Source organism: Marmota monax, unplaced genomic scaffold (genome assembly GCF_021218885.2).
Source record: "Marmota monax isolate L192 unplaced genomic scaffold, Marmota_monax_Labrador192_F-V1.1 WCK01_AAM20220418_F8-fsc00018, whole genome shotgun sequence".
NCBI lineage: Eukaryota > Metazoa > Chordata > Mammalia > Rodentia > Sciuridae > Marmota > Marmota monax.
In genome coordinates this window covers 11,713,338-11,740,520 of record NW_026692201.1, presented here as the reverse complement: position 1 = coordinate 11,740,520, position 27,183 = coordinate 11,713,338, and the positions used below count along the sequence as shown (strand labels likewise).

At 32.8% G+C, this 27,183-nt stretch overlaps 1 protein-coding gene across 2 annotated transcripts in view; it reads left to right on the top strand.

The window, feature by feature from the left end:
- Edil3 (EGF like repeats and discoidin domains 3) overlaps positions 1 to 27,183 on the top strand; it is a 398,880-nt gene that overhangs the window by 143,652 nt on the left and 228,045 nt on the right. Inside the window, exon 3 of one of the 2 annotated variants that reach the window (XM_046428193.2) lies at positions 6,944 to 6,973. The exons of the other annotated variant lie outside the window; for it this stretch is intronic. Coding sequence (XP_046284149.1) covers positions 6,944 to 6,973 — 30 coding nt within the window. The remainder of the gene's footprint in view (positions 1 to 6,943; positions 6,974 to 27,183) is intronic. 2 annotated transcript variants of the gene reach the window in all.

Genomic DNA, 27,183 nt, shown 5'->3' with positions numbered 1-27,183 from the left:
GATACTTGAGAGCTATCAAAATATTGAGTTATAGCTTTCTTTTTGATATCAAATCATCTAGATGAAGGATAATTAATCCTTCCTTTAAGTAGCAAAATATGTCCCAATTATGTTTCCAAAGACCTTTAATATCAAATAAGTTATGAAAGCAGGTTACATGAGCTGACTTTCTTTCCAGCTTTCTTGGCTCAGTTTTACCACATCTGTAACTTTTACATTTTTTACTCATTGGCAAAAAAATAAAACAAAAGCTTCCATTCACTCTTAGTTCCTCATTTGTATCTCTTTCTAAAATGAGAAAATCACAAATGTACTACTAATTGCTGTTAAAATGATTCATGGTATAAGTAGCTTATAAAACCTGTGTAAGCTGTGTCACTACTAAACATAGAAAGGGAGTTTTGTGGTTCTATTGCAATGAATTTATGTAATTAATAAACTATAGTTTGATGATTTTAACAATTATAATTTAGTAATAAGTTAAACAATAAGTAAAAATAAGTTTAACAATTACCAGATTTAATTCTTTATGAAATGATCAAATGGTTGTTAGAATAACCATTGTCTTTTCAAATATTATTCCTTTTCTTGCTGCATCAAGAAAGAAAATTACATATTTCTTAAATATTTATTTTTTAGTTGTAGTTGGATACAATATCTTTATTTTATTTATTTATTTTTATGTGGTGCTAAAGATCAAACAAGGGGTCTTACACATGCTAGGAGAGTGCTCTACCACTGAGCCACAATCCCAGCCCCTACATATTTTTTATATAAATTACATCAATATATACAATTTTTCCTAGATTTATAGCATGAAAGAGATAAAAATATAAGGTCATCTTTTTTGACACATTTAGTAATGTTGCATAATGGAGCAGTTGAACTTTATTAAGTAATAGGACTGTATTAAAAATATGTCCAAATTTACTTTCTTTTAACACATATTCCTTGTATCCCTACATTGTTCCAGGAACTGTTCTAAAAACTATAGATCAACCTGTGAGCAAAGAAAGTTCATCCCTGTTTTCCTAAAACTGAGTCTAACGAGACAGATTGATAGACATACAAATAGACCTACATACTAATTGCATGCATACATGACTATATTGTATATATTATATAGTATCAAGTATACTTAAATAGGTGCTACCCCCCCCCCCAAATCTAGTACAGTAACAAAAAATGCATATAAAAGTCTGATAAAGAAGATAATTTTTTTTTATTCTCTGAACAATATTTGAACAAATATAACGTCTGCTGTGTCTCACTGTGACCTATACTCTGCAATTCTGAGGCTGAACAATCAACTACATCCTATGATGTCTAAGATCTCAACCAGGAGGAAAATCACTGTTTTTGTCATACTTTGACATGTAAGAAGTTGGTAATATAAACATTTAAATCCTTAGTCAAGAAACAAGAAAACAGGACCAAATAATTTAAAACTTTTTCTGAACACTTTTCTGAATACTTCCAGAGGCAGCTCCACAACCTATTTTAATGATTGAGATCACAAATTTGAAATGATTGTTTGCTTTTTTTTTTGTCTTGAAAATATATACATGCATACATACACACATTTATAGCATTTAACAACTCAGAAGGCACAACCTATCATGCACAAATATCATAATTGTTATTTTTGTTGCACTGCAATTGAATAAAAGCATTCCAAAATATATGTCATGATATAGTATTACATATTTCTTGTTACTTTGCTTTAGAAATAATTGCATAGATAATTGTATACTGTAAAGCATATTTGGTATACAATTAACTAAATGTATGATATAATCAATAAAATGATCAGTCACTAAAAACTGAGTAATAGCCACATATAAAAGAGTATAACATAGTAAGAAATGTATATTTTATATTTCATAATGAGCTTTTCCTATTTGATAATAGGCTACACTGGGCACAGAATTTGTTTTAATAGGTTGAATATCCAAGTTATACAATTTACTTAAAACATACAAGGATGAAAAAGAAAAAAAAAAACAGAATATATAAAAATTCTTGAGACCACACAGACAGAAGTTTGTCCAACAAAGATGCTAATGGAGTTTTACATCTTATGAAAGTCAGAGTAATATACAGACCACTGGGTTTGGGTAGTTGCTGCATTTCAGAGTTGAAATCAATAGAAGAAAGGGGGAAGGAGAGACATGAAGAATGAGACAAGAGTCTGCATAGTGCTTCTTCCTTCCAAGCACCTTCACACTTCTTGAACATGAGCACAGCTAGGCTGGCTGAAAAGGTGGTGACTAACTTTGAAGTCACAAGACAGACTATTGTATTAAAGCAGGATGGGGAGTGCAGTGCAGCAAAGCCCTGGAGTCCCATCTGCCCTCTGAAAGCTCAATCCCAGGCCTTGTGTACTTTTGGTCTCAATTGCCTCAAATAATCAATTTCTTATGTATCCTAATATATTATAAAAGGGAATGACAAAACTGATTAAGGTCGTAGCAGAATTCCACCTGGTTGCAAATCACAGAAAGCCCAGCTCACACTAGGTAAACAGTAAAGTGAATTATTTTTCCTCAGAACTATAAGTCCAGAGGTCTTAACTCATGACTGTGATTCAATGGCTCAATAATATCAGGAATCCAATTTCTTTCTGTTTCTGAACCTTGCCTTTGAATAGGATCAGCTTTCTTTGAAAGCTGGTTCCCAGTTTTTTTTACAAGGTGTTTGCCAGTTACTTCCTGGGTCACAGGATTACTTGTCTACATATAAAAAGAGAGAAAAGCAGTAATTTTCCAGACACTTTCTCAGAAGAATGGAGGCTCTTCCTTTGCAGTTGCCTTTCACAATACAAACACACCAACCCCCAACCCTTACATATAGCTCCACCAGGATACAGTTGGCTTTCACATCTGTGGGTTCTGCCTCTGTGAATTCAACCAGCCACAGACAGAAAATTGCTTCTGACCTTAACATGAACAGATTTTTCCATGTCACAACTATTTACATAGTTAAGAATCATCATGTTTGGTCTAATAATTGATCTAGAGAAATTGTACTCAAAGTATAGGAAGGTTGTGCACAGATTATATGCAAACATTATGCCATTTTATATAAAGGACATGAGCATCCATGATTTTGGTATCTGAGGAACTCTTGTAACCAATTTGCAAATAGTTTTCTACCTATATGTTGACGAATGACTATGGTCAACAAAAAGAAATAGATTTAGTTAGTTCTGAGATATAGGCCTCTCTCTAACTCAAAGAGAGTCATCTTCTCCCAGAGTATTGATGGAGATATCCAATAAAACATAAAGATTTGCAAGATGAAAAGCCTTGAAAGTTGGTGAAGGCACTACAGCATATACTGCAAAGGGATTTTGTAAGCTTCCTCATTTGCTGCTATAGTTCTAACAGCTGGATTCAAAGCTCTTTCCTAGTGATACAAAACTTTGATGGGCTGCAGTCATATTTTTCAACATTTATTGTTTATAACAATCACCTGAAGAGCTTTTTAAAAATGCAGAAGCCTGGGCTTCCACCCAAAATTCAAGCAAGTACATCTATAGCATTTTAATAAACACCCAGGGAGATTCTTTTGGGGAGATGGGAGAGCTATATTTAGTTAAGTCCTATGCATCAGTTACATGTCTTTGCTCTCTCTTTCCCTCCATCGTAGAAATTTCAGTACATCCTTCTAAATGCTGAGTTTGTACAGCACAACACTTATTTGTTTAGATTGTTTATTTTTGTTTTGCTTGGTACCTGTGCTTTAGTTGCCTGAGTTAAAGGAAGTCCCAGTTGTGTAGACTCAGGTTTTTTTTTTTCTTTTAATTGTTGATTTCATGACTTCTAAGCAGCAAATAGGAAGAGTTAAGAATCATTTGGGTAGTAAGACGATATCTTCTGTGATTCTTGTTTCACTGAAATGTCATTATATGGGCCACTAGTGCCCACTTTGAGGTTTATTGTTACTCTGGGGCTCTAGTTGCCACCTGTTAATTGTTCGTGATGTTTTCATTCAGTATTATAGTTTACTGTCTTTGCCACACACTTAAAGCTGTGAATTAATACCACTAATAACCCTTGGGAATGTATGTGGTTTTGAGACTGTGTGCATAATTTAATAGTATAAATAGTGGTAGTTAGTGACATGTTCATATTATAAGGAAGCATTATTAAGGAGATGCTATACAAAAATAGGACTCTGAAAACTTGTGTACCTGCTGACTCTAATCTTGTTAATTTGTTACAAAGATGCTTTCCAGTATTGCAAGCTCAACCATGACTTAGAAAACTTCATGCTCTATAGGCTTTGGATTTAAAAGGATCTGATTGCTATAACTTCTATATGTTTATAATTGCCCTTATTTTGGGCTTGCTATCTCCTATCTAAGTATTCTTGCTTATATATCCATAGTGAATAGTAAAGTCTTGGCATTTGTTACCTTCATTCCTTAGCTATTGTTTCCTGAGGGTGCTTTATTAATCAGTAGTCAGGATCTCACCTGCCTAGTTCTATATCTGAATTGTAAGAAATCTGGAGGAGTTTCCAAATATCTTTATTACTTGAAGAGAGTTCTTTCCTCAAGCCCTCCATCAGATTTTTGTTCTTTTGCTTATTTTCTCTTTCTTTTTTGCTGTATGTGTTTATCAAACTAACATTATCAGGGGCTATGGTTGTAGCTCAGTGGTAGAGCGCTTGCCTTGCATGTGTAAGGCACTGATACTCAGCACTACATTAAAAATAATAATAATAAATGTATTGTGTCCATCTACAACTAAAAAAATTTAAAAACACAACATAACAACAACAAAAAAAAACCTAACATTATCAGGGATTTGGCCAGTTTCCATCCTGAAGCAACACTTGCAAATAGCAGTACCCAAATCCTAATAAACTCTTTGTCATTTAGATTTCCCTGTTTAAGCATTCACAGAATCAGCACTGTTTTGGTGAGTTAGGCAAAATGGTAAGAGTTTGATTTTAAAGTCAAACTGACATAATCTCGAATTCATTTTGACTGTTGACAAAGTTTTTGGTCACTCAAACTTTGTAACTTCCTGTATCAATTTGTGTCCCGTTGGTCATTGGTTGCTTTGTGCAATACATGAGTTTAAATATTACAGTGATCAATTGTAACTGTAAGTTTATTAATTTTTTTCCATTTTGAATCTCCAGACTTTTATAATGACCCATCTATTTCAGCACTTCTGCAAGCCTCTTTGGTATTTTCCTAAAAGGGAATTCCTGGAAGCTACCAATGACTTTCCTCTTTGAACATGTTATGATATATTTTGGACACGATAAAGCAGCAAAGAGCTTTTTAAATATTTATGTTCTCCACACCATGTATGCCAACTGTGTTTGCTCTCTTCATTTCTTTATGTGCCAAGGAGACAGGCCAAACAGTGTGAGAGGAAAATACTGTCAGGACACAAAGTAAGCTTGTGTAGTGTGTGCTCTGTGCAGATGTAACCTTAATGGAAAAGACTGGAGACCGCTCCCTGGCTGCACAGGGGTGCCTTGATTAACAAATAAGCTGGGAACAAAGTTCCTTTGTAAGCAAGTCAGCTAACCGATTTTTATTTTAAAACTTCATGAATCAAGTGAAATAGGACTGGCTCATATCATGTAATTCAGCAGTAATATTCCGGGAAACTGTGCTTGAGTACAGAGCAGAAAGCCTTCCTCCTGGAGGATGGGTGGAAGTGGAAAGGTGAATAGGTGGATTTTAGGCAAAACTGCAAAGTTAAACTGTGTTTTTCACTCTAGCAATTGCCTTGCACCATCTCACACGTACATGCAGTGGAAGGTTATTGCCCTTGGAGTCCTGCTGCTCTCAAACATCTCTAGTTTGAAAACTGGAACCCAAATGATTCACTATTTAATGAGTTAGTTAATTTTACCTTATGTTGATATTATCTAGTAATGTCTCAATCTTGGTTACAAATTGGTACCATTTAAAGAGATTCAGACTTAATTAGTTTGAGGTAGACAACAGAATTTGGCATTCTGTCAACACAAGGGCTGTGAAACACTACTCTAGGATAAATTGTATACTCACATTGTGTCCTCTGCTTTTCTAATATCCATATTTATCTGTGTGTGGGGGTGCTGCAGAACACATAAGTGAAAACCACCTGGGGTCAAACTTTAAAATGTAATGTTCCTGTGTCCTTATCATGGAATCATCCTCACTGAATCTTAAAGTATGTCCTGTGTGTGTGAGTTTTTTTTTTTTTTTGGTGGGGGAGGGTTGGGAAGAAGAACAAAAGAGGATACAGAGGAGAAAGAGAAAAGAAGAGTATGTGTGCTAGAATCTGCATATTTAACAAAAACCAAAGTGATTTTGACTCTCTCTCAGATAATACCTAATTTTTTGACCATTGACAATGTCTTTTAATTCCTCTTTGCTAATAAAAAAATTAATGATGGGCTGGGAAAGTGGCTCAAGTGGTAATGCACTCGCCTGGCATGCGCAGGGTGCTGGTTTCGATCCTCAGCATCACATAAAAATAAAATAAAGATGTTGTGTCCACCAAAAACTGAAAAATAAATATTAAAAAAATTCTCTCTCTCTCTCAAAACCAAAAAATTGATGGTTGGGGGTATCACATACAATGTATATTTTAAACAACATTGTTTATGATTATATATGTATATTAACTGACATCAGTCTTGTTTTCAAAGAAAAATGAAAATAAATTTCAGACAACACAGTGGTCTTTTCTAATAAATATGTATATTAAAGAATAAGTGTGTATACATTTTAATTTGATATAGATACTCAGGAATCTGTCCTTAAATAATGAATGATTTATAATGTATGCAAAAAATTATAAGTCAGGGGATTATTTTTGAATATGTGAAACATATTTATGTTCAATCTCTTTTTCTCTCTTCCCCTTTTTTCCCTTACCTCAATCCTCTACCTGCCCCAACTTCACCTCTTTTCCTGTTAACATAGCATCAGATGAAGAAGAGCCAACTTCAGCAGGTAAAGTTCTTATGTTACAAATTAAAGGCCATTTTTTAATTTAATGATTTCAATAATATATACTTCAACCAAAATGGGCAAAGCATATTTACTTTTTTGTGTCTTGGACCCAGTATGCTGTGCCAGACAGAATGATGTTGATTAAGACTTCTGAATAAAAAGAAATAGATAAAAAAATTAAATAATACAAAAAAAAAATAAAAATGGCACATCATCATTAAAGAATGAGAAAAATTGGAAAATGAAAACATTGAGATAAAACATAAAAATAATATGAGGATGATAAAAATATCAAAAAAGGAAAAATGATAAAGTAAACATCCAGAAATGTAACTATCTATGATAGAATACTGCTATAGCAACTATGAGACCAGTATTAGGTATATATTCAGGTTTAAAAATAAAAAAGTTTTTATTTCCTCAAATACTCATTTAAAATTTTAATTTTTACAATTATAATTTAAATTGAGAATTTTTGCATCCATGTTCATTAGAGATCTTGGTCTGAAGTTTTATTTCTTAGATATATATATCTTTGCCTGGTTTTGGAATCAGGGTGATATTGGCCTAATAGAATGAGTTTGAAAGTGTTCCCTCTTTTTCTATTTCATGAAATAATTTGAGGAGTATTGGTTTTAGTTTTTCTTTAAAGGTCATATAGAACTCAGCTGTGTATCCATCTGGTCCTGAACTGTTCTTGGTTGGTAGGCTTCTGATGGTGTCTTCTTATATCCTTGCTTGAACTTGATCTATTTAAATTGTGTATATCATCCTAATTCAGTATGGGCAAATCATATGACTCTAGAAATTTGTCAATGCTTTCAGTATTTTTCTATTTTATTAGAGTACAAATTTTCAGAATAGTTTCTAATTATCTTCTATATTTCTGTATTGTCTGTTGTGATGTTTCCTTTTTCATTGTGGATGTTAGTAATTTGAGTTTGCTTTCTCCTTTTTTTTTTATTGGTTGTTCAAAACATCACAAAGCTCATGACATATCATCTTTCATACATTTGATTCAAGTGGGTTATGAACTCCCATTTTTACCCCAAATACAAATTGCAGAATCACATCGGTTACACATTCACATTTTTACATAATGCCATATTAGTGACTGTTGTATTCTGCTACCTTTCCTATCCCCTACTATCCCCCCTCCCCTCCCCTCCCATCTTCCCTCTCTACCTCATCTGCTGTTGTTCAATTCTCTCCCTTGTTCCCCCCCCCCCTTTCCCCTCACAACCTCTTATATGTAATTTTGTGTAACATTTAGGGGCTTTCTCCTTTTTTTTGTTAGCATGGCTATAGGTTTATCCACTTTATTATTTTTTTAAAGAACCAACTTTTTTGTTTTGTCAATTTTTTCAATTGTTTCTTTTGTTTCAATTTCATGGATTTCAGCTCTAATTTTAAATAATTCCTGTCTTCTACTGCTTTTGGCTCTTAAAATTTTTTTCTAGGGCTTTGAGATGTAATGTTAGTTCATTTATTTGTTGACTTTTTCTTCTTTTAAGGAATGAATTCCATGCAATGAGTTTTCCTCTTAGTACTGCCTTCGTAGAGTCCCAGAGATTTTGAAATGTTGTATCAGTGTTCTAATTTATCTCTAAGAATTTTTTTAAATCTGTTCTTTAATGTCTTTTGCAACCCATTGCTCATTCAATAGCATATTATTTAGTCTCCAGGTGTTGAAGTAGTTTTTATTTTTTATTTTATCATTGATTTCTAATTTCATTCCATTATGATCTTATAGAATGCAGGGTAGTATCTAATTTTTTGTATTTGCTAAGAATTGCTTTGTGGCATAATATATGGTCTATTTTAGAGAAGTGTTCCTGATGATAAAGTGTGGTCACTTGTTGATGGATGAAATATTGTATGCATGTCAGTTAAGTCTATTATTGATTGTTTTATTGAATTCTATAGTGTCTTTAGATTAGATAATAGCTAATAGTATCTTTAGGTTATAGCTAATCTATCAGCTTTTGTTTGGAAGTTCTATCCAGTGGTGACAGAGGTGTGTAAAGTCACTCAGAATTATTGTGTTGTGATCTATTTGACTCTTGAACTTGACAAGTTTTTGTTTTATGACTGTAGATGCTCCATTGTTTGGGACATATATATTTATAATTGTTATGTCTTGTTGATGTATGGTTCCCTCCAGCAGTATGAAATGTCCCTCTTTATCCCTTTTGATTAATTTTGGTTTGAAGTCTACTTTATCTGATATGAGGATGGAAATCCCTGCTTGCTTCCACAGTCCATGTGAGTGGTATGATATTTCCCAACATTTCCTATGGATGTCTTTTCCTATGAGATTAGTCTCTTGGAGGCAGCCTGTTGTTGGTTATATTTTTAAATCCAATCTGCCAGTCTATCTCTTTTGATTGGTAAGTTTAGACCATTAACATTCAGGGTTATTATTGAAACATGATTTTTATCCAGCCATTCTTGTTTACTTTCGGTTTTTAACTAACTTGGTTCATCCTTTGATTAGTTTTTCCTTTAGTATAATACCTTCCTCTGCTGATTTTCATTGTTGTTTTTCATTTCCTTCTCATAGTATATTTTGCTGAGGATGTTCTGTAGTGCCAGCTTTCTAAGCTGTAAATTCTTTTACTTTTTGTTTATCATGGAAGGTTTTCATTTCATCATCAAATCTAAACCTTAATTTTGTTGGATATAAGATTCTTGATTTGCATCCATTTTATTTCCAAAGCTTGGTATATGTTGTTCCACTATCTTCTAGCTTTCAGGGTCTGGGCTGAAAAATCTGCAGATATCCTAATTGTTTTCCCCTATATGTAATCTGATTCCTTTCTCTCATGGCTTTTAAGATTCTCTCCTTATTCTGTATGCTAGGCTTTTTCATTATAATGTGCCTTGGTGTGAATCTGTTGTGATTTTGTGCATTTGGTGTCTTGTAAGCCTCTTGTATTTGGTTTTCCAATTCATTCATCATGTTTGGAAATTTTTTTCTGATATTATTTCATTGACTAGATTGGTCATTCCTTTGGTTGGAACTCTATGCCTTCCTCTATCCCAATAACTCTTAAATTTGGTCTTTTTATGTTATCCCATATTTTGTGAATGTTCTGCTCATGATTTTCTTACTATCTTCACTGTGTGATCTACATTCTTTTTGAGATTATAAAATATGCTTTCATTGTCTGATGTTTTATCTTCCAAGTGGTCTAATCTGTTGGTGGTGCTTTCTATTGAGCTTTTAATTTGGTTTATTGTTTTTTTTTTCATTTCAAAGATTTCTGTTTGTTTGTTTTTCAGACCCTTCATCTCATTATTGAAGTAATCATTGGCTTCCTGTATTTGCTTATGTAGCTCTTTATCGAAATGATCTTTTGTTGCCTGTATTTGTTCTCTTCCTTTAATTCACAGAACATTTTAATTATGTGCATCCTGAACTCCTGTGTCATTTCTTCTGTTGTGCTAACCATGGATTCTAATAATGTAGTATCTTGATTTGTTTGAGGAACCTTTTTCCCTTGTTTGTTCATGTTGTTCATGTGTCTTTCCTTCTAGCACTGAGGATATGCAGCATTACTGTTTTTTATGCTTTAGACTTATAGTGTCCCTGCATGGTTGGGGACACTATACTAGCCAGCTAGTATTCCAAGCTGGGAATTGCCACAACTAAAGATGGTGAAGATGGTGTCCCAAGATGGAGGCAGCTGCTTTCAGCGATGGAGTGATAGGGGGATGGTGTTGTGCAGTGTGTTCAAAGATGCAGCTCAGACCCAGTGCAGGCTCCATGGGTATTGGCTGGGCCGACTGGGCCTGCCCTTGCTCCACACTGAGATTCATATTTTTAAAACAGCATAGTAAATAACTGTACCTCTGAATGAAGTCACCTTTGGAACTCATATATTGAATCTAATTATATTGGTAAAATTCAAATAATTTTTGGAAACTTTCTTTTAGAATTTTCTTCAAAATTTGTCTATTGACTTTGCAAGATCAATTATTCCTGTGCTAGTATATTCATCAGACCTTGGCCTAATAACTATGCCTTCAAAAACAAAGATTTGCAAGAAAGAGAGAGAGCAAAAGAGAGAGAGAGAGAGAGAGAGAGAGAGAGAGAGAGAGAGAAAGGAGAAGTATTTTCATGTGAAATGCTAGGTTTGCAAGTTTGACATTAACAACTTTCACTTGAATATCTGATCTTCATTTTTTGAAAGTGATCATAGTAAGTTTAAATTTCAGTAAATAACATTCTTCCATAAAGCTATATCAGTGGCTGCTTCTAAGCAGCACAAATACAATTTTTATTTATCTTTTATTTCATTTTCCAAAACTTATTCTGTGTTCTTTAAGAAATCAAGTCATTTATGTTAGAAAATTGATTGCTAAAAATAAAATAATCTATATAAAATATAATTTACTAACTATAAGGTATACTAAATGAAGCTTATTCCCAATTAAATTTTCTCAATGTTCTTTACTTCTATGGTTTTATTAGTTTTACATCTTGAGAAATGTCATTTATTTATCAAATTGAAAAAATTATTATGACATTTAGAATAGGGCCAGAACAAGAAAATATTATTAAATGAAACCAAAATCAGTCTGAAAATGACACAGTGTAGATCTTGTCAATATACAGTGTCTATAGTTAAAATTAACCACAATTTAGTTGTTTATATCACCTCAAATTAAAAAAAAGAAAACAACTATTTTTTTTATTCTTATCTCTTGCTTGAGGGAAATTTTTAGTTAGTTGGTCTTTTTTTTTTTATATCAGGCAAGGGACTGAGTTTCAGTTTCCATAAAAAGTAGTAACTATTAATACTGGATTAACTTTTATAACAACGAGAATTATGTATGGAGAAAATGGAATCTTTCAGACATATGTAAAAGTTAAAATCTTTTATGTTCTATGTTGTTTACACCTAACTATGTTTCATATATATATATATATATATATATATATATATATATATATATATAAATGATGAAATCATTTTATTATCAAATTAGCATTCTTTACCTTATATCATTACTACTTGTTGGAATATAAAAAGAATATGTATATTCTATCCTCATAGCAATTTTTCAGTACACTATTCAATATTATTGACTATTATCCTCAGACTGTATGTTAGAACTTTAGATTTATTCTTCTTACATAAGTGCAATTTTATACTCTGTGACATATCTCCCCATTTCTCAACTCCACACTCATACCCAATAATCACTGTTCTACTCTTTTTCAATTCAGATTTTTCAAATTAGATTCATTTGTGTTGATGCAAGTGGCAGGATCCATTTTTTAAGGCTGAATAATATTACATTACATTGTAATATATGCCATATGTTTGCACGTTCTATAAGTTACTTCCCTATTTATCTGTGTATGGTCACTTAAGTAGTATCCATATGGTGGCTATTGTTAATAATGATAGTACAGATATTTCTATGTGTTTTTGAAAGTGATCTTATTAAGTTTAAATTTTATATGCCCAGAGGAGGATCCTTGGGTATAATAGTGTTACCTTTAATTTATTGAGGAAAATCTATACTATTGCATATGGCTGCACCAGTTTGCATACCCATCAACAATGTGCAAGGGTTCCCTAGACACTTATCCTACACCATATGCAAAAAATCAATTTTAAATAAAGATTTAAGTATAAATTCTAAAACCATAAAACTCCTGGAAATAAAATGAGCAAAAGCTAATTGACATTGACAATGATTTTTTGGGGTATTGCAATAAAAATCTCAGGCAGTGAAAACAAAAATAAACAAGTAGGATTTTATCAAGCTAAACAACTTCTACATAGCAAAGAAAACAGTCAACAAAATGAAAAGGCTACTGATTAGGACAAAATATTTATGAACCATATATCTGATACAAGGTTGACATCTGTGTTAGTCAGCTCTGTGTACCTGGGAAGAACAACATAAAGGAAGAAAAGCTCACTGTGTGCTTATGCTTTTAGAGATTTCATGATTGATGGACTCCATTGTTCTGGTCCTGAGGTGAGGCAGAACGTCATGATGGAAGGGTCTGGAAGCAAACAAGTAAGAAACTTGATCAGCTCATGGCAGCCACGATGCAGAAAAAAGAGAGACCAAGACATAAAAAGACAAACAGGAGAGACCTAGGAACATGTATAATCCCCAAGGACACCTCCCCAGTGACCTACTTCCTGTAGTCATGACCCACTTACCTGCAGTTACCACAGGGTAGTACATTAAAATTATTAATTCATCACATGGTGTAATCTACCAATGAGATGACAACTCTCAGTCTAGTGATTTTATGTCTGAACATTCCTGTGTTAACACATGAGCTTTTGAGGGACATCTCATGTCCAAACTATGGACAATATCCAAAATATAAATAGGATTCTCCCAATGCAGTAACAATCAATCAATCAATCAACTTAAAAAAAAAAAAAACAGTTAAAAAAAGTAAGCAAAGGATTTGTATAGAATCTCCTACAAAGAAGACAAGAAAATGGTCAACAGGCATATGAAAAAGTGCTCAGCATCACTAATCATTAAGGAAGTAAAAATTAAGACCACAATGAAATATTATCTCACATCTTTTAGGATGGCTATTGTTAAAAAGGTAAAATCTTTCTGGCAGTCACAGCTGTATTAAAATATGAAACTATAAAAAGTATACTAGTCTCCATATAATTATAATATTAAAATGTTAGTAATTTTCTAATATACAAAATTGTGTGTATGAATTTGATCACAATGCTTCATGATGGTAGAGGTCACCACCCAGATACAATAGTGTATAAAAGACTTCTTAGCCAGCCATGATGGCACATGCCTGCAATCCCAGCAGCTCGGAGTCTGAGGCATGAGGATTGTGAGTTCAAAGCCAGCCTCAGCAATTTAGCAAACCTGTAAGCAATTTAGTGAGACATTGTCGCAAAAATAAATAATAAGGCTGGGAATGTGGCTCACTGGTTAAGTACCCCTGGTTCAATCCCCGTGCCAGAAAACAAAAACACAAACAAAAACAAAAAAAGAAAGACTTCTTGTGAACTCTATGATATGCAAATAAATGGAGATAATTGTAATTGAGTATACCACTGTTTCATAATTTTTAAACAGTTTTTTGTAAATTTTTAAATAAATTTTTAATAATTTAAAGCACAAGTTTGGCCATTGAGGAAATACACCTAAGAACACTAATAATCTACACATTAAAAAAGATAATAGAATGCTGGCTAGCACTAGTAAAGATCTGATGCTGCAGTTGTTTGTATGTTAGCAGATAAAAAGCCAGTAATAAAACAAGGTATATTCTGTACAGCTACAGACAGGACACAGTGATTAGATATTTTTCTCTAACTTTTGAAATATTCATTGTTACTTCTATAAAAATTATTACTTTTGTTTATGTTTTTTTTTCCCCTTAACTATGCTGCAGATTTCTTTTAGCTCTCATTCTCATTTTCTTGTGGAATTTAATTCTGCACGGCCGACTATGTTCAATTATTCTACAACTCATGCATTTTGAAAAGGAATGATGTCTTACCCTATTATTTTCTAATGAATAAGAGTTGCTCTGCATTTTGATGTTAGTACTTTATTTTCTTGGGGTCTGAAATAGAACTGTGCATCCTTATTCTTGTTTGTCTTACATTTGTTACAAATTTCCCTTTTTTTGTACAGAAATGCTTATTTTTCCCATTGTGCATTGATAAATTTTGCTAATTATTTTATCAAGTATACTCTTGTTCATAATATATCTTATGTAGTCTTAACTATTAAAACTTAATACATAAAAAACACAAGTTTATTGCTACAATATCAAAAAAAGAAAAAAATATGAGTAGATCCTCAGTGTAATAGGGAAGAAATCATTACCCCTGAAGAGTTGGCCTTGTTAGTTTTCTAAAACATTAATACAGTAATCAAATGAGTGTTTACTTTTCTTTTTTTTTTTTTCTTTTTTACAAAATAAAACTTCTTTATTGATATGTATCAGTGATATTGAACTGTAGGAAAAGGAAATTATAATTTAAATCCTTGTTTTGTGTACCTGTTAAAAGATACCTTGTTATCTTTTAACAAGATAAAATTTGTTGAACAACAAGATTGTAATACCAGTAGGTAATTTGGAAGACTGTATATTCCACATCTTTCTCTTTAGGCTTGAGAATGAAACAATCACAGGAGGAAAAAATAGTGTCTTTATACTATGAAGATCTGTATGTGTCTTGACCTATATATCTCTGAACATATATGTAATTACATAATCTATTATAGTCCCTCAAGGTATAAAACTGAAGTAAAAAGATTATATCTTATTTTTAAGTAAATTAGCTAAAGTCCCTCTTTGTACAGCTTGAAGTCATCATAAATTTAGTAGGATATATAAGTATCTAGAAATACATACATTCAAAAAGAGTTGTTATGTATTGTGACATGATTTTTGAGTTGCAAATATCAGAAACTTTGATCTTGGTTAAATAGAGATTTAGTTGACTTGAAGAATTAAGAATGGATACCTCCATGATGTTGATTAAAGTCTTATTTTTGTTTTACTTTCTCCTATTTTTTTCTGTGCTGTGTTCTGTACTCTAAAGTTTATCTTTATCTTAAAAGGTTTTCCTTGTGGCTATGATATATCTGACAACAGCTACTGAGGTTGTATGAATCCTTACCCAGTCCATAAGAGGGCAAAGATTGCATGTGTTCTCTTGAATTCAAAGCAAAAGTCCTGAGACCATTCTGATGGAACAGGCTTAGCTTCCTCCGGCCACCCCTGAAGCAGAAAGTGAGTCAAGATTCTCCACTGAGAGATATTTGCTAAATTATATTATTATGAGCATGTGTTAATATGTAACAACAAATCCCACCATTATGTACAACAATAATACACCAATAAGGAAAAAAAAAAGACCCTCTGCTGAAGCATGAGGTTTATTTCAGCTTTCATGAAGATCATGAACTATATTCACACTGAGGTGTGAATACATGAATAACATTGAGGGTACTCCTTTAGAACAGAAATGGGAAGTGCATGATAGGTCAATGCAACAGCCAGCAAAGCCAAATGGAATTAACAGATGTATCACCTCTGTTGCTTCATGGTATATTCTATATATCTTCATAGATATTCTACACCTTGGCATGCTTTCCGTGTCAGTTTATAAAATATCCTTTGAGATTTTAGAAATCTGATTGCTGCCAAATAAATTTGGTGCACATCTCAGTATTATTAAAGTGTATATTCTTAGGTGCAGAGTTACACATTGTGACTCTTAAAATCCTACCTTCACTGTAATGTTTAGTCTTTCCTCAAGTTCATAAACACATTTTTCATGCTTGTCCAAGATCTTCATGTGCATCATCTCTACTGACCTGATCTTTCCCTTTTAATTTTAATGATTTGTTTTTACAGGAACTACCAAGTTTAAGTGGTCCTGTTTCCTAGATGTGGTTGAATATTGCCCTCCTCTCTCACATTTCAATACCTGACCACCAGATTAGACTGTATTTTCTACAACGTTTCTAATAGTATTAGATAATGTCGGTCATTATCTAATACTATTAGATATTCACAGTCTATGTCAGGTTGTTGTTATTTTTATTATATGAGAGATTTAAAAAGCTTTCAAGAACCTACAGCCGAAATATAATAATTTTATGTTTAAAATAGTAAAGAATGGTCATTCCAATTTAGTCAAATATTTAAACCTGAAAGAAAAATAAGTAATAATCTTTGTGTGTGTGTGTATTCAATTCAACTTTATGAAACATATGTTATAATGTAGAAAGATTGCCCTCAGAGATGTAAATTAAATATTTATTAAATATTTGTAGAAATTTCATGATAGTACATCGTTGATGATTAGACTTTGTGTTCTTTACCTCTAGAATACTAGGAGAAGGGCCCAAAATTAAACCTACTTAAAGTTAAAATCAAGTATGAAAAGCATTAAAGTTTAAAAAAAATAATAAAGATGGTATTATTAATAGTTATAAAGGAATACAAATGGAAAAGGTTATAAAGGCAAAAGGAGAGCTTCTGAGATTTCTCTAGTTCTTCCGAGAAACAGAACCTAATATATGTGTGTGTGGATGCACTGATTGTGAGGGCTGATGAGTCTGAGATCTGTACGACAGAGAAGCTGGAAACTCAGGCAGGACTTCTAAATTATAGTCTTGAACCAAAGTGTCTACTTTAGTGGGAAATCTCAGCTTTTGAACTTATGGGTCTTCAACTAATTGAAGGAAGTCCACATCTAATTGTCCCATTTCATCCGTTTTATTTGAAGTCAATTCAGTTTCTCTGGGGAAAAAAAAAAAACTTGTTCTTATTCTAATGCATTAAATTCTACCTTTCCCTTTCAAAGAGTTTTAAATATTATATTTTTTAATTGCAAAAGCTACAGAATTTTTCACGTTTTTATGCATGTAGTATAAATTTATATGTAATAACATGAAGAAAATTTTATATATTTTAAATGCTTACCAGATTACTATTGTAGTTTCTGGACCATGTAGATACTTTGGGAAAGAATGAAGCAGGGAATGGAAAATCCCTTGATTGCCTTCATCCACATCACACACACATTTTAAAAATATACAGCCTCTTATACTGCTTCAGTCTTCTCTTAAAAGTTCTCACCATGTCAGGATCTCAATGCCAAACTCATTAAGGTCTACTGCACATTCAGTCCTCTCCAGATCCTCTTAGGTCTATCTTCAAAATAAATCCAAAATATAATCCTTTCCTGCCGTCATCTCTGCCCATACCCTAGTCTAAGACTCCATTCTCCTACACTTTTAGTACTACACAACTGACCTTGCTATGCCTTTGCATCTATTCAGTCTTTTCCAACAGAGCTGCCAATGTGATATTTTTACAAGGCTGTAAGATTACATGAATTTTCTGCCTCAAGGCCTCTCCATCTTTCATCTACTCCTCCAGTAGATGTAAGGTGGACTATTATTTGCACCTTTCTCCCTTACTCTTTGACTTCATTTCCTCCTATTGCTAGGTGGCCCTTCCTTTTCTGTAAAATAAACACAAACACAAGTTCCAGGCATTCCCCTGCCTCAGGCCCTTCTGAGCACTCAAATCCTTTGCTTTGTGGAATTCTCTGGCAGGTTTCTGCCTGCTACTTCTTTACATCCTTCATATTTTGATGAAAAAAACACCTGCTCTTCTTCATGGCTAAAAATTTCACACCATTCTTTACCTTTCATTACTCCCTTCCCTTATATTATGATATTAATATTTATCTTTTAATGTCTGCACATAATGCTTAATGTAGTTTATTTATTTCTGTTCAGGTTGAATACATACTCCCCCCCCCCAATGGCTGGGATTTTTTTTTTAATCTAGTTTATTAACTACTGAAGTCTCCACTGCTACAATAAGTGTTTGATACATAGCAGATCATAAACATTGCTGTATGACTAGATTAATGAATAAATTAAGCCATACTTATTTTATGCGGATTTTTCTTGTTAACCAAAGGACCCATATCATTTTTTTTTCCATCTAGGAGAGTGTTATAAAGACAAGAATGATCATAGATATTTCCCAACTGAAGAAATAAATAAATAAAAGGATAACACTGACTATTTGATCAGAGTGTTAAGGATTTTTTTGAATTATTATTTGGATTCCTTGGCAGAAAGAAAGGGGCCTTTAGTTTGATCTTCATCTTTCTACTTTTGTTGCCATAGAATAAAGTACTTTTTTGCTCAGTAACTCTTTCAGCTAACAATGCCCAAAATTTAGCCATTGATAGTAACTAATAGCTGGAAACCACAAAGGTGATTGTAAGAAGCCTCAGGCATGATAGGTACACCATCTACTTAGTGCTGGCTTTAGAGTGTGAGCAGGGTCAGAGCAAGGACATACTCAGTACAGAGCACCTGGCAGACTCCAAGAAGACAGGCTTGAGGATAGACCAGGCTTCTTTAGCCTTAGGTCCAGGATTAATAATATAAGGGCTGGAACTTTTTAACAACATTTTATGATTTATTGCATTGTCTCTTTTTCAAGATTACATGAATAGTCCATTTTAAAAAAATCTTGATTAATACATTTAGGAATATATTTCAAAATCAAATAAAACGTACATAGGTAGCATATTCTCAGGGATATTATTTTTAAGGAAAATTACATTTATTCAAAGCAGTTATTCAAATGCTAGAACTAATAACATTGGATATCCCATATCTATTCAATTTTCTGCTTCCCTAGAAATAAATTTAAATGAGGAAGGATCTGTTGATTGTTTTGAAAGTTTACTAGAAGCTCTTGAAAAAGAACAAACAATACAGTTCTCAATAACAAAAGTGAGGAATAAAAACCAAGGTACATTTTAGCCAATGGTCTGTGAGGCAGCTTGAAATGTTGTCCAGAGGATTTTGTGAAACCTACCTGAGACTGAAGCCCTCTGAGCCCCTTTTCTTTCAGACCTTAGTGTATCAATGCCTTGGAAGGAATTGGGCAAGTGCTCAGCTGCTAAGAACAAAGCTAAAATAAGATTGTCTGGAGAGTAAGGGAGTAAGGATTTTTTCAGAAACATTTGAACATTCCATATCTTTGCCTATGTAAACACAGGAGCTTTATACTAAGTCTTATTTATATGATTGTCAAGAAACCACTGAAATATCAGATCCATGTTAAGTTCTTAAGGCATGATAAACCCTTAATCTGGTATTCTTTAGCCAGACTATTCAAACACTTTTGTCATATTTTAAGTTTTTTAGGAATTTATAGAGCGATAGATTGGAGAGTTTAGCATAGTCTGAAGTACCTCAAGTTTTCAGAGTGTGATTTTTTTTTTTTCATCTCTTTTTGTATCACCCAGTGACTGGTATTCCTTGACCCTTGTGAAACTGGTGGAAGGTTAAGATTAAACTACTGACTCATCTTAGTTTTATTCTTTTTTAAAAATTTTTAAACTAGTTATACATAATAGTGGGATTCATTTTGACATAATCATACCTGTATGGAATATAATTTTTTCCATTTAGTTCCCAATATTTCCTGTTTCCTTCCTCTTCTCCCTGCCTTGCTGCCTTCCTGTACTCTATTGGTCATCCTTCTATTTACTTATTTTTTTAAAACTGGTGTTTCATAGTTATACCTAAAGGCAAAATTCACTGTGTTATAGTCATATGTTGGTCAATTTGGTCAATTTTATTTTGAAGTTTCTCACTTTTCCCGTTTCTCCTCCCACCCCTTTAATAAATAGAAGTTTACTAGAACTCTTAATCCCCTTCCTCTATTCCCCTAATATCCCTTCTATTTTTCATGGATTTCTCTTGCTTTTTTTTTTTTTTTTTGCTTGCTCATTCATTTGTTTTTGCCACAGTCCGGCTGCAGCAAAATAACCGGGGGGTGAGGAGGAACTTGTGTAGATTGATACAGCAGGAGTGGGAGCTGTTTATTGTAGGACCAGAGGGGTATATATACATTCCACACAGCTTATCTAATTAACATAAACTAGATACAGCAGTCAACCAATAAGGAATCTCCACACTTAATGGCTCCCTGGCATTACTTCACAAACCACTCCCTCTGGCAAAATGCCAGGCGCCATCTTGACTTGTTTACAGACTCTAACATGTTTTCTCCTCATTTTGCTCTAGCTTTCACATACAAGAGAAAACATTTGACCCCTGACTTTCAGAGTCTGGTTTATTTTACTTAGTATGACAGTCTCCAATTCCATTCCTTTACCTGCACATCCTATTATTTCATTCTTCTTTATGACTGAGTAAAAGTGTGTTGTGTATATATACCATATTTTCTTCTTCTTTTTTTAAACAATCAGTTGGTTTTTTATTTGTTCCTTTTAGAAGTACATGTCAGTAGAGTAAGTTTTGATATATTATACATACTTGGAGTATAACTTATTCTGATTATGATCCCATTCGTGTGGTTGTATATGCTGTGAGATTCACTGTGGTATATTCATATATGTTGTGCATAGGAAAGTTATGTCTGATTCATTCCACTGTCTTTCCTATTCTTTTCTACCTCCCTTCTCTTTATTCTCCTATACACCACTGTTTCTTAATCAGTTCATTTTTGACAGGCAGATGGGCTAGTTCTGTCACCTGAGTATTGTGAATTACACTGCTATAAACTTTAATGTGCTTGTATCACTGTAGTACACTGATTTCAGTTCTTTGAGATAAATACCAAAGAGTGGGATAACTGAGTCATGTGTTGGTTCCATTCCCAGTCTTCTGAAGAATCTTCATACTGCTTTCAAAATGATTGTATTAATTTGCAGTCCCACCAACAATGTATGAGTGTACCTTTCCCCCACATCCTTGCTAGAATTTATTGATAATTGTATTCTTGATGATTGCCATTTGAACTGGGATAATATGAAATATCAATGTAGTTTTGATCTGCATTTTCTTGATTGCTAGGAATGTTGAACATTTTCTCTTGTATTTGTTAGCCATTTAAAATTTTATTCTTATTCTGAGAATGAGAAAACCAATAAAAATGAGTCCTTTAAAATATTCTTTAATTTCAGTACATGAAACCTGTGCCTAGTTTAAATGACCCTTCACATCCATGCTTCTTCTCCGGAGAGGCAGCATAGCCTCCTTTATGCCAGGTTGTATATGCTCTGTTCATTCTCCCTTCGAAGCTCCTGTTTACATTTGTCTAGAATGAGCTTTTCTTTTCCTTTCAGTTCTGCAGAATCTCTCAGTCCTTTCACACTTATCTCACATCCTACCCATATCTGCTATAAACCACACTGATTTCTTGCTTTCCAAAGTTCAACTTGTGTAACTGTTAGGAATGTTTTCTGTGGCAGTTAACTAAGATTAGCATGACTGGGAAAGGGTTCTGTTCTCTGTAAGATCACAGGATCTCCACTATTGCTTTCCAAGTAAATCATGTTTATGTGAATATAAAAGAAGAATAGGACAGAGGTTAAGGGAAGCAATAGTTTCTATGTCCAAAGGGGTTTGAGTTTCTTTATCACATACAATATGACTGGAATTGTTTCTCCACCTAGACTGGGAACTCATTCTTGACTGTGACTCATCCTTCCATTGCATTCCCAGCAATGTTGAGGACAGAAAAAAAAAAAAAAAAAAAATATATATATATATATATATATATATATATATATAAAACCTGTGACCAACAGGTTAATATATGAAAAGTAAGATCATTTCTTGGGATCTTATAAGGTGCAAGAGAGAGACAGAGACTGAAGAGATGGGAAAGAAAGTGAGAGGGAAAGGTAGTATATTCTCTTGAGTTGTACAAATTATGTTCATGTTAGTCACATTCCTTGACTTATATCATCCCCTAAACCTTTTGACATCTACTGATTTATTAGTTTTCTGAGGCTGCCCTTTACAACTTCTCTTTGGCATATTTGAATTGCCAGAATCACCACTCTTATATCGGGGACATTATTAAGTAAAATAAGGGTTACTTGAACACAGAGTACTGTGACACTGAATCAGTTGATTTGATAATCAGTAGTTACTGAGTGACTAATGGGTAGGTAGCATATATAGCATGGATACACAATGGAAAAATGAATGATTCACTTCCCAGCCTGGATGGAGCAATGTGGCACAAGGTTCATGAGACTTCAGAACTGCATGCAATTTAAAATTTGTGAATTATTTCTAAAATATTCCATTTAATATTTTTTATCTGCATTTGACTGAGGTAATTGAAACCAAGAAAGCAAATCTGCTGTTAAAGGAAGACTGTTGTACCACTGGGGTGGTTTAAAATAAATTTATTTTCCCAGTTTTGAGACCAGAGTTTCTGAAATTGAGGTGTCAAAGAGGCCATGTTCCCTTTGTAGGCTCTATAGAGACTTTCTTTATTCTTCCAGTTCATGGTGGCTACTGGCATTCCTTGGCTCTACTGCCTTGAAGCCAACACATGACTGCAAACTATACCTCTAGTTTCACATCACCTTCTCTTTTGTCAATATCTTTTACTGCCTCAGAAGGGTGCTTCTTATAGGATATAAGGTTCATCTGTATAATTTTGGAACATCCCATCTCAACATCCTTAATTATATCTGAAACAAACATTTTTCTAATAAGAACATTCACAGTTTCCAACATTTGGAGATGGGTATACTTTGTGAATGGGGGTGGGGTGGGGTGGAGTGGGCGGTGGGGGGTCCATTCAACCTACTACAGCAATAAAAGTAGATGTGCTAAGTAAACCTACAATGAATTAGGTTGGTATTTTCTGCATATGCAATTTTTAAGTAAATAAACATGTTAATGTGTATTGAAACATTCATAAGGATGGGTGAGATTATTTTTGTAACTTTTATGGTTTGCATTTCCTAGATGAAATTTAGTTATAAAATATAATGATGGAATCAATAGTTTACTCAATGAGGCATCACAGATTCCATACATAAAACCCAAAGAATATATAAAAATTTAAAAATTAAAAGGAGTAAACTGAAAAAAAAAGCCTACAGTTATTTTCAATGCTTTAACCAACACAATTTAATAATAATGGAACAATCCTTTATTCAGTGACAACTGTATAATTTTAGAAGCGAGTCCTAGATAAAAAATTAGGCAGCAACTATGATAGTGTTTATATTACTTTAAACATATGCCTAGAAAACATCTGGCAAGGAAAACACAGAGATAAACAATGTTTTAAGCACATTATAAGCTAGCTCCTTTCTGTTTTATAAAGAAAAAAATTGAAGTTTACAAATTTATTCTTAACTATTTTAACATGATTTTACAACTATTTCATGTTTTATAGGTTCTTTAATTCTAGATTCAGTCATTGCAAAACAATAAACACAGATCATCAAATTGTAGAAAAATAAAATAAGTGCATTTATTTTATCTAGTCATCTTAACTAGAGTGACAGAGTTGTAAAACATAAAACTAAACCCAATCTTACTTCCATTTCAATGTTATCATTGGTGTATAAAACCAACTCAGTATAGCTTATCCATTTTGAATTGAAAACACATACTTTCCATAGTACATGAAAACTGTTATTTGTTTAAATTCATTTTAACAATTGGGAGTAGAAGTTTAATTATGAATTTAATTACTATTTTGAATAAATGAACTTTAAAACTATTGTTATTTTAAATTTTACTTTCAGGCTAATTTTAACACACTTTTTTTTGATAACTCAGTAAATTTCTTATACTTTGAAAATTTCCTTTGAAGGAGATGACAATAAAGGGCAAAGTATAATGTGCTTAGACACACGTCTAACCTCTTTCCAAATTCAGATACAAGAGCCAAGTATCTCAGTGCAATGTGGATATGACCCTTGGGAAATCATCATGTTGAGAAACTGGGGGGATAGAGGAGAAAATACCAATGGATTGCTGTGAAAAATATGTCAAGAAAACATTTTAATGGAATTTCTTCCACTTTATTTACCAGTGAACTGGATACTTAATAAATACATGTATTTCTATTTCTGAGTGTTACAACACTCCCAATTTCTCTACCCAATGATTGATGGAAGTTGAGAATAACCTTACTGTTCACCACCTATCATTAAACAGTCAAGTTCTTCCAGTAGACACAGCTTCTTTATACAATCTTAAATATTATAACTATTACACATTGTAAATTGCTCCTGTGAGGTTCTTTTAAAATAATATATCTGAATTCATTGTTTTTCTTCTCCTTATAAGATTACCATCCACTGCTATTTTTATTGGAATATTTGTAGCTTAAACATGAAACATTTGGGAACTGCTTAAGATTGTTCCCGAAAAAAAAAAAAGTGATGTAGATAAGTACAAACATATATGCATGCCCCAATAGTTACTATTTTAATGATTAGGCCTGCTTATAGGACACACTGCATTTAAAAGCCACCCAAAAATAACACTTCACTTTTAATTGATGTATTTTTTTGAAAATTGGTATCAGGCCAATTAACTTATGCTTATAAATGGGCATAATAGAAAAGAGAATTTTAAGAACGATTTTGAGATCACTAATATGTTACTTCAAAGAAGAGCAGAAGACTCTTTGAAGGATGCTGATGTACCGTCATAAAGGACCTGCAGAATTTCCAAGTTAATTGGAACACAAGCAGAAGAGAGGAGAAGTTATATGTAGAATAAGAAAGAAAATAAGTGGATAATGACTAAGTCTGGGGGTTTGGTGGATGCAAGAAAATTTTAAAATATAATTGAAGAAAAGGGAAGAATTTTTTAATTACATATGAAGAAGAGGCTGAACATCAAAGACGTGGAACTTGATTGTAAAAAATATATTATCTTGATGCCTGAATTCTCTCTTATTTTTATGTACACTTTGATGAAAAAAAAGGAATTTCAGTAACAAATATAATCAGAGTAGACAGTGTTTAAAGTATTTTAATTTTAAAATGGTTGTGTTCTATATTGTTAGGTTCAAATGATAAGCAATGGAGTTTATTTTGTGGTGTATATGAAAGTGAATTTGACTAACAGGAGGAGGTTTTTTGTAAACCATCACTTTCTAGCAAAACATTTAAAATAATTTTCATAATTTTGGTATTACAGAATTTTTAAAAATTCTGTAAATATTCTTCACTAAAGTGAGGTTTTGTTTGAAGTCTGGCTTCTTTGGCTCTTTTAGAATTAATATATTATAAATAAAAAACAATCAAAGTGGAGAACTCTTTGAAACAGCAAATCAAAGCTATATTTTTAAGTGATGAAAACATTGTCTGCAAGAATTATTGTTTCTAAGCAAATACCAAAAGCATTTATCACCAATTTTTAAAAAATTGTCTATAAATGTTTACCCTTCTTAATTAAAATTCTGCCTTTCCTCTGAGAGAGTTTGTAAAAGAAAAAATGCAAATACTTTCTCTTAATTTATGTAAGAAGAGTGGAATTTTGTTTCCTTGGAGAAAAGTTATATATATATATATATATATATATATATATATATATATATATATATATATATATATATATTTTTTTTTTTTTAAAGTAAAGAGCATTGTCTTATTACAAGTCTAAAATTGAGATGAGCCCTTGACCTAAAGTTCTTAACTGCCTACTGAGAGTACAGTACTTCCCTTATGTTATAGATTTTATAATAGCCATTCACCTATATGACCTTTCAAATAAATTACCAGAGTGCATTCTAATTCAGGATTTCCCTGAACATCACTTTAAACTTCATCCAATTCAGAGGTTCCCATGCATCTCATTAAGTGTTATGACCCACCAGACACATGTGCTGTTGGCACACCAAAATCAGCACTGAGATTCAAATTCCTTTTGAGAGCAATTTGTGGAATTAATTTACCTATTTTATTTAGTCCTGTTAAGGGGTTCATTCAACATCTGTTGGGTCAACTTTCCTAGATATCTTTTACCTAAAGAAATAAAAAAATATATATATATATATATATATATATATATATATATATATATATATATTCCTAGTGGTAGTATCTGTTTAATTCCCTAGATTTTAATTTAGGCAAACATGAGGTGTAATGCTCATAAACCACACATCTGAGATTTATTCAGATTAATATTGTGCACACTATTAATATACAATAAAAAGAGTCCTTCTCAGCTTTTGTGCCTCACAGGTTAACCATTGAAAGGTAAAATCCAGTAATTTTTTTTTTTAATGTGGTTCTGAAGATCGAACCCAGAGCCTCGCATGTGCTAGGTGAGCACTCTACCACTGAGCCACAACCCCAGCCCCCAAAATCAAGTAATTTGAAGATGATGAATGTAGTTGGTTTTGTTTGCAGCATTCAACATGATCAACAATTCATGTCTTATGTTTTCCTTCCTTAGCCTAAGTGACATTGTACTGTCACTTTGCTATTAAAAATGTCTCTTATACTTTGTTTCCCACTTACTTTGCTGCTTCTTGGAGATTGTCTTATGGTCTCCTTGTCCCTCTTTATGTAATTTATCTCAGGTTTCATTAACTCTTTTATGAATAGCACTCCCAAATCTAGGTAGCTAAACATCCTAGACTTTCAGCTCTTTCAGCAAGATGGTAAAATTAAAATTGTTAGAGATGCTATATGAAGAAGACCTATAAGAATTGTCAGTTCACAATATATAGGACTCTATTTTCTCCTCTCTCTCTTCTATGTTGCTGACCCTTCTCTTAAATTTTAAACTTCCATTTTCAGTCATCAGCTACATATGTCTAATGGCCTCTATGCAAAAACTGAATATTCTTAACTTCTGCCTTTATACATTTTGTTTCTCAA